The sequence below is a fragment of the Dasypus novemcinctus genome, chromosome 6, assembly GCF_030445035.2.
Source record: "Dasypus novemcinctus isolate mDasNov1 chromosome 6, mDasNov1.1.hap2, whole genome shotgun sequence".
NCBI lineage: Eukaryota > Metazoa > Chordata > Mammalia > Cingulata > Dasypodidae > Dasypus > Dasypus novemcinctus.
Window position 1 is genome coordinate 135,991,543 of NC_080678.1, and position 13,774 is coordinate 136,005,316.

Here is a 13,774-nt window from a genome sequence, read left to right on the forward strand (position 1 = left end):
AAGTTTTGAGTTATTTCCCATGAATAAGGGCAATACTTTGTAGTTACTGGAACTTTGCCAGACCTGGGTACAAGGTGTTGCTTGATCTAAAAGTCATGAGGGCTTTCTGTTGACTAAGTGTGTGACTCCCAGAAGAAGAGCAGGTGCTCAGAGTGTAACATGTTATTTGTACAGTTTAGGCACCATGAGCCACTTTGATCATTTAGGGAAGGTTTTATGTCACTGTAGGGAATGGTTTACCCTTCAAGTTCCTAGATACCAGCCAAGGGCCAGCCTTGCAAACAGGCCTTTTTCTGGATTTCTGTCCTTAAACACAGCCTTATGTCTGCAATGTTTATGGTTTTCTGCACAGTACTTAATAGAGATTTGTGAATGAATAAATCTGAATGAATCAGCCTCATGTGATGGCAGGGCCTGTGAATGAGACAGCCAGATTCCCCCAGGCTAGAGGGTGGGGCCTTCCCTCCCAGATAGAAGTGTGGGTGTGCTGTGCTCTGGGCGCAGCCCCCCCAGCCCCCACAGGCCCTGGGTGAGCCAGGCAGTCTCTGTCTCCAGGTGCTGAAGCGCAGCGGGTCCTCGGAGATTCTCAACAAGCTGTACGACACGGCCATGGACAAGCTGGAGGGGGTCAAGAAGGACTACGACGCCCTGCGGAAGAGGTTCAGTGAGAAGGTGGCCATCCACAGCTCAGAACTGAACCTCCTGGAGCAGCTGGAGCGGGAGAACCAGCGGCTGCTGAAGCAGACGGACATGCTGACCCAGCAGAGGGACACCGCCATCCAGCTGCAGCACCAGTGCGCCCTCTCCTTGAGGAGGTAGGAGCCGGGGGGCTGGGAGGGGGGCATGCGCAGGCAGAGCCTGCACCCGCCCCACCTTCTCTGAGAAGGGCGGGGGAGCTGCTTGAACTCCCCTGGGCGTGGGGGGGAAGGGGGCTAACCTCTGGGCTGGTGGTTATCTGCGAGGCTCCCAGCGCCTTCTGGGATTAAAACCGGCACAGGCTACTGGTCTCCAGGAAGCGTTGTTTTTGACACCCAGTAAGTCTCATGAATTGTGGCTCCTTCCTCTCCCCTGAGTAGCTCTGAGTGCTCTGAGCTTGCTTTTTTCCTTTTCTTTCCTTTTCTTCCCTTCCTCCCTCCCTCCCTTCTCTCTCTCTCTTTCTTTCTTCTAATGCTGGTAATTCTTTTTTTTTTAAAAAAAAACATATCTATTTTATTGATACATATCAACAAAGCATGCAGTTCATCCAGGTTTCACCACAAGCGTTTCCATCTGTGTCAGTTACCCACCCAGAGAATAGGACAGCCACTTGTCTTAGGCATTGTTCCTTCCAAAGTTTTATTTTTAAATTAAGGAATATGATCTTCTTCAGGGCTGTGCTCCCTTCCTCCAAATAGTGTTTCGTAAGGAACGTTCCTGCACAACGCCAATTCTCAGCAGTCTTCCTGGGCTTCTTAAGTAGACGTTTTCTCTTGATAAATAGGTTTGGAAATTGCTGGATTGAATTGCAGACAGGTTTCTTTACATCAGGACCTCTCCGGGCCTTTTACTCTGGTATTGCGCAATGTGACTTGCCAAGAGTGGGGCACAGGATGCAGTGTTCCCAAACATAAGCCGCCAGAGCACCCAGCATGTTTAGTGGGACCCTGTGCAGGATTGGGGTTTCAAGGAACAGCCTTTGAGAATGCCAGTCTCACGCTGCAGGCCCTGACTTGCAGGGCTGCCTTGCACGGGGCTGGCTGGAGCTGTGGTCTCTGTGCTGACTGACTTGAGGCCTTAGTGTCTGTGAAAACGTGGCGGTCAGACTCAACTTAGATCAAAGCTGCGTTGAGCTCCCGTGTGCTGGGCTGCTGCAGCCTTTATTTTTATTTTTTAAATAACATGGCTTGGCTGTGGAAGATATAAGGTGTTATTTCTAGTAAAACGGGAGGCATAAAATCCTCAGCTCAGCTTCTGGTATTTGTTAAAGGCTGAGAAAGATTCCAGGTTCACGGACACCAGGACTCCATAACTTTCCTTTGTCGGGGGTGTGGGAGAAAGGCGGTCCAGCACAGTGGCCTCGGCCTAGCAGCTGACTGGGCAGGCCCCCCACCCCTCCCCGGTGCCCTGGGCGCCGCTCCCCTAGGTTTGAGGCAATCCACCACGAGCTGAACAAGGCCACGACCCAGAACAAGGACCTGCAGTGGGAGATGGAGCTGCTGCAGTCGGAGCTGATGGAGCTGCGGACCATGCAAGCGAAGACCGCCAAGGAGTCGGAGAAGTACAAGGAGGAGCGGGATGCAGTGTACAGCGAGTACAAGCTCATCATGAGCGAGCGGGACCAGGTCATCTCTGAGCTGGACAAGCTGCAGACCAAGGTGGAGCTGGCCGAGTCCAAGCTCAAGAGCAGCACATCTGAGAAGAAGGCGGCCAGCGAGGAGATGGAGGCACTGCGACAGGTAGGCAGGGGGACGGTGGCCGTCCAGCATCTTCTAAAGCAGCCAGGGAGGAGGGGGCTGCAGTGGGCACAGCGGCCGGTCAGAAGCCGCCTTCCGAGTTGGCACGAAGGCCTGCTCATTTTTGCCCGAAACGCTGGCTGAGTTTCGGACGCTGCCCAGGCACCCTCACACCCAGACCCATGGTGAAGCAATAGTAGATAATCTTGAAAAGTCAGGGGCTAGAGCAAGGGCTTGCTCGTGAAGGAGAAAGATGCTGAGAGCAAGTCCCCAAAGCTGTCGATGGGTCTGGAAGTGTTCCCTCAGTCGTGGGCATTTGCTTATTAAAGGGGTGATCAGCGTTCTTCCAGGAAGATGTTATCCTGGGTTGACCCTGAAGCCCTCCTCCTCAAGCCTTGCTCCCTGGGGGCCTTACCTCCAGGGTCAAGGGAAGGCTTGCTCATTAGCACCAGCATTGGGCCACTCTGCTGGAATCCTGTGCCTTCAGTGTGGAGTTTTTGAAGACTTCCTACCTGGTCACCCCAGGCCTTCCTCATGGTCATTGCTGACCCCAAGGCCATCTGTGTCCAGCAGGAGCTCCCCCCATATTTGAGCTTCCCTTTTACATCTTTCAGCTCTGCTGTGTGCTGCTGAACTTGATCGTAGTGAATGTTCTCCCCATCAAAACCATCTGTTTATGCCTCTCCACGTTGCTGCTTTCCTTGGCAGCTCAGTCAGAATGTAGGTTTTAAGGTTGGTCTGTGAGAAACAAGAAGCAAGGTGTTATGGGTGGGGCAGCTTGGCAGGGGGAGGTGGGCACTGGGTGGTCACAGCCAGACCCCTCCCCTCTACCAAGCATGGCACAGGGCTGGTGCCTGAGAGGCGTCCAGGGCCCTGCGAGGCTTTCTTCCTGTGCCGGGGATGCCAGGGGTGCCAGGGACCGCGGGCCTGCGAGGGACACAGCCTTGTGCTTGCAGGGGACCTCCGCAGCCGGGGGCCGCTCTATGCTTCGGCTTCTTCACCTGCAAAGAGGGAAAGACAGTGGCAGCTGCCTCCCAGGGCTGTGACGATCAAATGGTTGAATGTAGAAAAAGCACGTAGAGTGGGCCCCATGAGACTTAGGAACAACTTGACTCTACTTTTATTATTAAGGTTAGTATTATTCTCATCGGAAGCTTACTGCCCTGTGTATATCAGGTTGAACCATACGAAATCGTGTTTTTGTAGGTAAAAGAGGGTCACATAATGGCAATTTCATTCAAAAGGACTGAGACTTCTCTAGCTGGTGGTTGAAAAGCAATAGGGTATACTTTTTATGTTGATGGATTTTTTGAAAAGATGTTGAAGGAATTTCTAATAAGGAAAGTTAATGCATTAGAACTCCGTAATGGTCCCAGGAAAACTATCAACTCATTTTCGCCTTCTGGGATTTAAGTAATTAATTTTGGGGGTGGGGGCGAGTGGATATTGTCCATATCAGAAAGGGAAACAAAATGACTAGGAAGAAAACTGAAAATGACTGAGTCAGTAAGTAAACAAAAGGGTCAAGGAAGAGCAGATGCAGAAAAGTGGATGGCGCAGGTGACATGCAGTGGGGCGGCAGGGCTGCCTGGGGGGCATCTGCCGCTGGAGGAGTTGTGCCCTTTGAGGAAGTCTGAAAACACAGGGAGTGTGGGCAGATCAATGCCCGCCTTGCCCTGGGTGCTAGCTCCAGGAACGAGCTCACTGCCGCCGGCTGCTTGCCCAGTGCACTCGAGAACAGAGTGCGCTTCCTGGACTGTGGGGGGGGTCTTGGCTGAGCATGGAGCCTGCCGGCCAGCTGAGCTGGAATCTTTTCTAGGCTCTGTTCCAAATCGGCAGGCGGGAGAGGAGAGCCTCTCCCTTCCCCGGCAGCCAAGAGCTTCTGGGGCTGAAATGCTCGGCTCCCTTCTGAACTTTGCCTGGCCTCCAGATGCACCACATCACCCAGTGGCCTGGGCCTTCCTGGGTCTGACCCTCTCCCTGGGCACACCTCCCTGCTTTCCATGCCTTGCCACAGTGCCCTGTCCAGGGCCTCAGCCATGGTGACCTGCTCCCCAGATCTCAGAATCAGCTGCTTTTTGTCTCTGGTGCAATTCGGGCTTCCCTGGCAGTCTCTGCCCTTCTCTCTGCACCTCTCTTCCCTCCCTCCCTTCTGCCTTCCTTTCCTTGGTCCACTCCCCTTCCCATGCCTTTCTCCTGAATGGGCAGGAAGGGCCCAGGAGGTCCGGATGCCAATCAGGGCCTTTGCCCAGCCCTGGCACCAGCTCTGCTCTGGGCGCCAGGCCCACTGTGGATGCCAGGTCCTCTCCAGAATCTGGGTCTGCTCTGGGTGTTGGGTCAGCTCTGGACACCAGATCCCTCTGCCTTCCCTTCTGCTTCCCAGCTGCTGCGTGGGCCTGTCCTGGACCACGCCCCCAGCCTCTGGCCATCAGCTGACCTGGTCCAGTTGGGGTTTGTGGCCCTCTGGTGGACCAAGGTGCTGCCTGGGGCAGCGGGGGGTGGGGTGGGCACTGCCATTGGTCACAAGTTCTCCCCAGGTGCTGGGTCGCTTCCCAGGTCAGGCCCCTCCGACCAAGCCCCCAGCTCACAGAAAGGATGGCGTGGCTGCCTGGCACAGTGGCTGCTGCGTCCCTGGCCCCCCATCGCCCGGGCAACCGCAGTGCCCCTTTAGGAGCGGAGCTCAGCTGTGGTGGAGAGAGCCTGAGCAGTGTGGGAGAGGAAAGGAGCAGGAAGGAGTTTTGGAGCTATTCAGGAGCAGGGAAGGCAGCAGGAGATGGGACTCTGAGAGGAGCGTCTGGGGGGCTGGGCTGCAGCCCAGGGGCCTTTTGAATTAGCCTCAGGCCTGGGCCAGGTGAGTGGTGGGAAAACCAGCATGTTCTTCCCCAACCTGGGGCCCCAGCCCCGCCCAGGGACTGTGGGGAGAGACCTTGGGGGGTGCATGGTGTAGAGGGAGGAACTCTGGAGTGAGAGTTGGAAGGCCGGGGTCCGGGCTCAGCGCTCCCACCAGCGGGGGCCTTGGGGGACCTCTCGGATCCTGAGGTTCCTCGGCAGCAAACCAGGCTCCCACAGAGGGCCCTCTCGGGGCCTCTCAGCTCCCGAATTGCAGCGCTCCTTATGAGTTACCGCCTTCCTGCCCCTCCACAGACCTAAGTGCAGAGCTGCTGTGCTGCTTACAAGGAAATAGTCTTTTTGGATGAATTCACTTCTGGGACCCACAGGGCTGAGGGGCCCAGGGGGAGGGAGAAGGGGAGGGGGAAAGCTGCCTCCCCTTGGGGTCTCCACCTCTGGACGGCAAAGTGAGATGGCTCTGTACCAGAGTGGAACTAGGTACTAAGACCTCTCAGATCCTGAACTCGATGAATCCTGAGCAGAGTAAAACGGCAGGTTTTAAGAGTGTGATTCCTGAACGTGTTGCTTATTATAACACTTGACAGAAGAGTAATACAAATAAGGGTTTCCTTTCAAAATAGCAAACTGAACACTGCATAAGAGTGAAGAGAACTGCGGAAAATGGAAAGTAAAGTGATTGAAATTGATCTTGTGAAATGTGAGGTCTGAGCAGAGCGGGTCAGAGGCCTTGCTGATTTCCGGCGTATTTGTGGTGCAGTTGCCCCAGCCCTTTCCAACACTGCTTGAGAGGTGGGGGCAGCTCCAGGGTGACGCCTAGGATCTTCCCCTGTCTCCTTCGTCCTGGTGTCTTGGTGAGGACCCGAGGTCTTTTTGAATTTGTTTTCAGCAGAGGCGGTTCTCTTCTCTTCCATGGAGAGGTAGCTGGGTATGCTCTTCATTTGTCTTCCTTGGCCTTATGCAGAGGTGGAGATGGCCCATGTGGAAATGAATGTCATGGTCATACGCGGCTTGCCGTTGAGCTCGAAGCAGAGATGGTTTTTGCGCTAGACACTTGTTTTGTCATTTGGCCTTTTTCCCTTCTTAAAGTTTGTAGAAGCATAGAGAGAGCTTTCTACATGAGTGCTTATAAAAGTTCAATATGAGATTTTAGTGGAGCATGCAATTCTTTGAGGAGGTGTCAAGATACAGATGCTTCATATTTCAGCTTTTTAAGCAAGCTGAGATAAACAGTTCTTCAGCAAAAATTCCTGGAGTTTTAGCCTTTAAAAATAATGCAGCCTGCCAGATTATAAAAACCGGTATGGCAGACACAGAAGGTGGGGCAAGCATTCTTTTCCTGCCTGGAGCGTGGGGGCAGTGCAGCCTCGCCCCATGACGTTTTGTTGCCAGCCCTTTAGAGAGATGTAGCACGCTCTTGCAGATAGAAGCCAGTTAGGGGCTGGCCAGGGCGTCTGACAAAGCCCTCAGCCGGGGCCTCCGCTGAGCCGGGCGTGGACTGGGCCCCTCATCAGGAGCCCGAGCTGTGGCTGTGGACATGGGGGTTGCGGGCCCAGGAGAAGGAGCGGCTGTTGGCTTTGGCTGTGGCTGTGATCTGAGCCTCCCCCAAGCCTAGAGCTTTGGCTCCAGCCCTGATCCTGGTAGGAGCCAGAAAGCCCCACAAAAGTCCCCTCTGCTTGTCCCCTCACCCTCCCAGATCAAAGACACAGTGACAATGGACGCCGGGAGGGCCAACAAGGAGGTCGAAATCCTTCGAAAGCAGTGCAAGGCTTTGTGCCAGGAGCTGAAGGAAGCCCTCCAGGAGGCAGATGTGGCCAAGTGCCGGCGGGACTGGGCCTTCCAGGAGCGAGACAAGATCATGGCAGAGCGTGACAGCATCCGGTAGGCACCGCTCCCCCCCCCCCGGGGACCCTGCCAGTAGCGAGCCCCTTAGTGTGCAGTGTGGGCTGGAGGGTGTGGCCAGGGAGGCCCCAGCAGGGGTGGGGAAGGAGTGGTGGGCTCCCTGTCTGCTCCCGCTCTGACCCTGCTCTGACCCTCTCTGTGGTTTCTCCGGGGTGCAGTCCTTGCTCAGGGCCCAGGTATGAGGTTTGGGGCCGTGGAGAGGTGGGGACCAGCCCCTGGGCACAGCAGCATCAGGTGGTTCTGGAAGTGGCACAGAGCCCAGGCTCCCATGTTGCCAAGGCTGCCCATGCCCACCTCCTCTCTGGAACAGCTGAGGTAGTCCTAGGGTCCTCAAAGCCACAGGTTGCTTTAGGAGAGCCATGCCACACCTGGCCTGTGCCCTGGAGGGGCTCAGACCTGCAGAGGTGTGAGCCTGGGGCTCCCGCCTGGCTGTGGGTTGGGGGTGGCTCCAGAAAGCCCCTAGACAGGTGGGCTCTGCAGCACAGGCTGCCAGGTGGGCAGGGGGCTCATGGAAGAGGAGACCTCCCAGGTGGGTCTTGAGCCAGGTGGGAGTGAGCATCTGCAGGAGGGTGGGGCAGGGAGGAGGGTGGTCTGTAACTCCAGGCACGTTGAGGGGGAAACAGTGGGAAGAGCCTGGATCCTGCTGCTGCTTGCTCGGGGGTCCTCCCTGTCCCCTCGTCTCATGATGGACCCGGCCTGGATGATCACCCCCCGGCTCCCCAGCCTCCTTCTGTGCATCTAGAAGTGTCCATTGCAGGCCCTCGAGCTTTCCACGCCTCTTGTGCTGACCTTGCCCGCTGCCCCCTCTCTGCCAGGACGCTGTGTGACAACCTGCGGCAGGAGCGGGACTGGGCGGTGAGCGAGCTGGCCGAGGCCCTGCGCAGCCTGGATGACACGCGCAAGCAGAAGAATGACATCAGCCGGGAGCTCAAGGAGCTCAAGTATGCTGGGGTGGGTGCCTTGGGGACGAGGCAAGGGCTTTTCCCCGCGTGCAGCCTGGGCACCGTGTCCTTCTCTCTGCCCCACTCCGTCAGTCCGTAGGGCAGGTCTCAGTGCTGCCTTTTTTTTAAAAAGATTTATTTCTCCCCATCCCCTCATTGTTTGCACTCGCTGTGTCCATTTGTCTTCCTTGTTTCTTCAGGAGGCACTGGGAACTGAACCCAGGACCTCCGATGTGGGAGGGTGGCACCTCATCGCTTGAGCCACCTCTGTTCCCTGCTTTGTTGTGTCTCTCTCATTATGTTTTTCTTCTTGTGTCCCTTGTTGCGTCACTCTGTTGCACCTGCCCATCACTTCAGCTTGTCTTCTTTAGGAGGCACCAGGAACCGAACCAGGGACCTCCCATGTGGTAGAAAGGAGCTCAGTTGCTTGAGCCACATTTGCATCCCTCACTAGAAATTCTTTAGAGCGCTGCAGAATGTGTCCCCAACCCCTCCATCAGCAGGATCCATGTGTGAAGTCACAAAGGAGGAAAGCCTTGCAATGCTGTCTGTCCAGGCAGTCTGCCTGGGGACTTGCCAGCCATTCATTCATTCTGTGATGTTGGTTGAGGATGTCCTTGGTATGGGCCAGGCCCTCTGGACAGCCGTGGGCAGACAGTGCTGAGCCAGCAAAGTCCCTAGGAGGAGCTGGATAAATGGGGCCGTTAGAGAGACAAATATGTCAACAATGAAAATAGTCATGACTGTGAGTCAATGTTTCCAAGGCAGCATATCTCAGGCTCATCCGTCCACTCTGCTTGTGTTATGAGGCTGTCCATTTAGAGGAGAATCTTTGGGGTATCAGACATCCTCCCTGTGGTTCCAGCTTGCTCCCAGGAGAGCCATTTAAGGCATGATAGCCTTTAGCAGTGGTTGATAAAAGAAAGATCACACTTTAACCGTAGAAAGTGGCAGAGCCCAATACTCATCAGTGTAATAGAGAGAACTTGAACTTGAGAAGCAGTGGTTCTCTGTACATTGGAAGTTTTCCTATGCTGATAGTGTGGGGAAGGGGAGTTAAGACCTGGTGTGTTGTGTGAGTGTACAAGCCTGCACACACTTGAGCAGTGGCCTTTGAGGGAGTTGACAGTGCTTCCTCCTCCATTCAGTAAAATCTAATATTTATTCTGAAAAATCAAACCAGAATCTCCAGGGTTTGAGTGCTCTAAGAAAAGTCTCAGGCATTTGGAACCTAAGTGTCCAACTCCCCCTGCCAGGCGCCCACCTTGGCTCTCATGAGCAGTGGATCTAAATTAAGTTAAATCCTGGAACCTCTGGAGCTTGAACCTGGGAGAAGGTTTTGCATTTTAATTGCACCAGAGATGCCTGGAACTTTCAAGCATCTTCCATTTGTTCCTTTGGCATACTTGGATTTGTACCTTCTCTCTGCTAAGCTCCTAAGTTCTCTAACCCGTGATGCTGACGAGGGGTCAGTGCTGCTCCCGAGGAAGCCCCCAGCCTGTGGGAGCACAGGTGTGCACCCGATCAGATGACAGCAGGGGCAAGTGCAGCAAGCATTAAATGCAGAGCGCTGGCCGAGGGCTGTGGGACCCTGGTGGAAGCACCCTTCACCTGGTCTGGGGTGGGGACTGGCGGTGTCCCAGGAAGGCCAAGCAGCCTTTGGAGATGGCCAGAAAGACCTCGGGCCGGCCAGAGCTGTGGGCTTGGGGGAGGGCACACTTGAGCAGGAAATGAGCAGGTCACAAGAGAGTGTCCCTGGGGCTGAAGGGTCACACCGATGAACCCAGAAAGGGGGTTTGGGTTTTAGGAAGAAGGGGCATCACTTGCAAGTCATCAGGATATCGAGTCTTTTGTCATCTTTTTCATGGCTTTTTGCAGAGCTGAAGTTTTTAATTTCACCAAAGTCCTTTTTATCTTCCCCTAGCCCAAGTCTTGAAAATTTTCTCCTATATGTCCTTCTCAGAGTTTTGTGGTTTTAATTTTTACATTTAAATCTACAAAATTAAATTAAAAATTGAACCCATGATCCATTTTGAGTTAATTCATAGAAGTTTTGAGGTTTAGATCATTACTTTTTTGCCTGTGGTGTTCAGGTGCTCCAGCACTGTTTGTTGAACGGACCATCCTTCCACTACTGGCGCTGGTTTCATCCACATTGTTAAAAATCCGTTGCCCTTTGCTTGTGAGGGTCTGTTTCTAGGCTCTCTATTTCATACCATTGATCTGTGTCAATACCACACAGTCTCAATCAATGTAGTATATAATATGTTTTGAAGTCAGGTAGTGAGTCCGCAATTTATTCTTCCTTTTTGTATTAGCCAAAGCGATGCTGAGGCAAAGTACCAGAAATATATTGGCTTTTAAAAGGGTATTTATTTGGGGTAGAAGCTTACAGTCACCAGGCCATAAAGCATCAAGTACTTCCCTCACCAAAGTTGCCACATGGTGGAGCATGATGGCTGCCATCGTCTTCGAGTTCTGCCTCCTTACCCCACCAAGGCTTGGTGTCCTGGCTTCCTTCAGCATTGCTGGGATAAGTCCCATCTCTCTCTCCAGTCTTGGCTGCTCTCTTCCTTCCACAAGGTCAGCTATGGACTGTCAGGCTCTCTCTCTTTTTGGGGTCTCTACTGTGTCTACTCCTCTCTGTTCCTCTCCTGTGTGTTTACTTCCCAGGGCTCCAGCATCCAAAACTCTTAACTGCCTCCTCTGCTATGTTGTTTTTCTGTGAGTCTGCCTCCACATTCTACTGGCCCAATCCAAGCCCTAATCATAATTTAATCAAGTAAAAGTGAAACCTAAATTCAACACAATTATAAGGGTATCACTAGCCCAGAGGAACAGACCAGTTTACAAACATAATCAGTATTTCTTTTTGGAATTCCTCAGTAATATCAAACTGCCACACTTTTCAAAATTGTTTTGGTCATTTTAGTTCCTTTTCTCTTCTGTATAAATATTAGATAGTCTCATTCACACCTACAAGAAAAAATCTTGCTGGAATTTTGGTAGGAAATGCATCAAACGTATAGATCAATTTGTAAAGGATTTGAGTCTTCCTTAAAAAAACACAGTAACCAACCACCGTGAAAACCCACTGAGACTGAAGGGGCCATGACTGACCCTCCAGATTGATTGGGAAGCTAGCGTGAGGGGAGGGGGGAAAGGAGTGCATTCGGCTTGGGCTGGGAGCTGGGACAGGCTGGGTGCTTCCCCGCCCAGAGAGCTGCCCCAGGACCCTCTCCGCAGGGAGCAGATGGAATCCCAGTTAGAGAAGGAGGCCTGGTTCCGACAGCTGATGGCCCACAGCTCCCACGACTTGGCCATCGACACGGATTCCATGGAGTGGGAAACGGAAGTGGTAGAGTTTGAGAGGGAGATGGTGAGTTGCCTTTGGGGAGTGTGAGGGTGGCACCCAAGCTGGGTGGCAACACGTCGGTCCCCTGTGTCACATGGCAGATGCCAGCATGCATGCAGAAGGCAGAGGGAGGAGCAGAGAGTAGGGGGGAGGTGGCACCATGAGGACATGTGTCTGTCTGCAGTGGCTGACAGGCAGGGGCAGCTGTTCGCAGGTTTCCAGCCGGGGCCCCGGGCTCCGTCAGGCACGGTGAGGGGACTTGGGGGTTTGAGAGCCAAACCTTCCTCCTTGGCACTCAGTCAAGTGTGCTGCTGCTACTTTGACAGGAGAATGTGGATTTAAAGGCACTCGGGTTTGAAATGGCAGAACGCGTGAATGAGCCCTGCTTCCTGGGGGACTGTGGCATATTTGTCACTAAAGTGGACAAAGGGAGTGTTGCTGATGGCAGGTTAAGGTAAGAACCGAGGAGCCCCAGGCCCTGGAGGGAAGGGGTCCCCTCCAACCCAATGCAAGGGGCCGTCTCCCAGCGGGCCCGAGAGCGCCAGGCAGCGACTAAACCCGTGTGCCTGCGGGGCGTCCGTCCAAGGCCTGCAGGCGCGGCTGCTAATTTTGTTCTTGTAGGAACCTCCCTGCCTCTCAGTTGCCTCTGCCTCTGCTTTCCCCCTGTCACCAAGGTGCTGCCACTTGCTCCTCTGACTAGGAAAGGTCTCGGTGGAATGAGTAAAAGCATAGGGCATGCCTGCTCATGCCTTGGAATAGGAATGACTGAAAATACTGTGTGCTTCCACAGTCCTTACTGTTTGCTCCATGTATATAAATAAATTCATTAATCTTTACCATCCTATGAGGAAGATGCTTTATTACTCCCCTTTTACAGATGAGGACACTGAGGCACAGAGGGCCTATGTCACTTGCAGAAGGTCACTCAAGGTTGGGTAGAACTCAGTCCAGGCAGCCCAGCTCTAAGTCTGCTGTTAGGTTGGTGCAAAAGTAATTGTGATTCAGACCATGAATTTTAAATCATTATAACTAGGTTCAAACACATCTTTATTACTCAAAATAGGAACCATTACAATCAACACTTTTTTGCCAATGAGAAATAAGTTTGTTTATTCCTGTAGCATAAAAATCCTTACTTCGGGATTTGATGAACTCTTGGAAAGCATTTTCTGCATCCTGCTGGTTGTGGAAGCATTTTCCCTGCAAAAAGTTGTCAAGATGCTTCAAGAAGTGGTGGTCAGTTGGTGAGAGGTCAGATGAATATGGCGGACGAGGCAAAACTTAGTAGCCCAGTTCTTTCCCTTTTGAAGCATTGGTTGTGCGACATGTGGTTGGGTATTGCCAAGGAGAAGACTTGGGCCCTTTCTGTTGACCAGTGCTGGCTGCAGGCATTGCAGTCTTAGTGCATCTCATCGATTTGCTGAGCATACTTCCCAGATGTTATGGTTTCGCTGGGATTCAGAAAGCTGTGGTTGATAGACTGGCAGCAGACCAACCAACAGTGACCATGACCTTTTTTGGTGCAAATTAGGCTTTGGGAAGTGCTTTGGAGCTTCTTGGTCCAACCACTGAGCTGGTCATTCCCGGTTGTCATATATAATCCACGTTTCATTGCACATCACAATCCCATCGAGAAATAGTTCCTTATTGTTGCATAGAAAAGGAGAAGATGACACTTTGACGATTTTTTTGAATTTCGGTTAGCTCTTGAGGCACCACTTATCAAGCTTTTTCACCTTTCCAATTTGCTTCAAATGCTGAACAACTATAGAACGGTCAATGTTGAGTTCTTCGGCAACTTCTCTTATAGTTGTAAGAGGATCAGCTTTGACAATTGCCTTCAAATGGTTGTTGTCAACTTCCAGTGGCCAGCCACTATGCTCCCTCATCTTCAAGGTTCTCATCTCCTTTGCAAAACTTCTTGAACCAACACTGCACTGTATGTTCATTAGCAGTTGCTGGGCCAAGTGTGGTGTTCATGTTGTGAGTTGTCTTTGCTGCCTTACAACCCATTCTGAACTCAAGTAAGAAAATCACTTGAATTTTTTTTTTCTAACATCATTTCCATAGCCAAAATAAATACAAAATAAACAGCAAGTAATGTCATTAGCAAAAAACCATAAAACTAGAAATGTACATTAAAATGATGTATAACATAACCACAGTTACTTAAGAATGTATTCCAGTATCAAATGGCAAATTTCAGCAATGCAAAATTGCAATTACTTTTGCACCAACCTAATAGTTTAACCATTATGTGCTGGGAAGAGGAAATCTTTCTGGACGTACACGGGGTC

General features: G+C 52.3%; 1 protein-coding gene across 1 annotated transcript in view; it reads left to right on the forward strand.

The window, feature by feature from the left end:
- LOC131278853 (disks large homolog 5-like) overlaps positions 1-13,774 on the forward strand; it is a 199,539-nt gene that overhangs the window by 155,307 nt on the left and 30,458 nt on the right. The window contains 6 exon segments of the mRNA XM_058299452.2: positions 556-815; positions 2,123-2,435; positions 6,976-7,160; positions 7,997-8,122; positions 11,369-11,501; positions 11,804-11,931. Of these exon segments, the coding sequence (XP_058155435.1) occupies positions 556-815; positions 2,123-2,435; positions 6,976-7,160; positions 7,997-8,122; positions 11,369-11,501; positions 11,804-11,931 (1,145 nt within the window).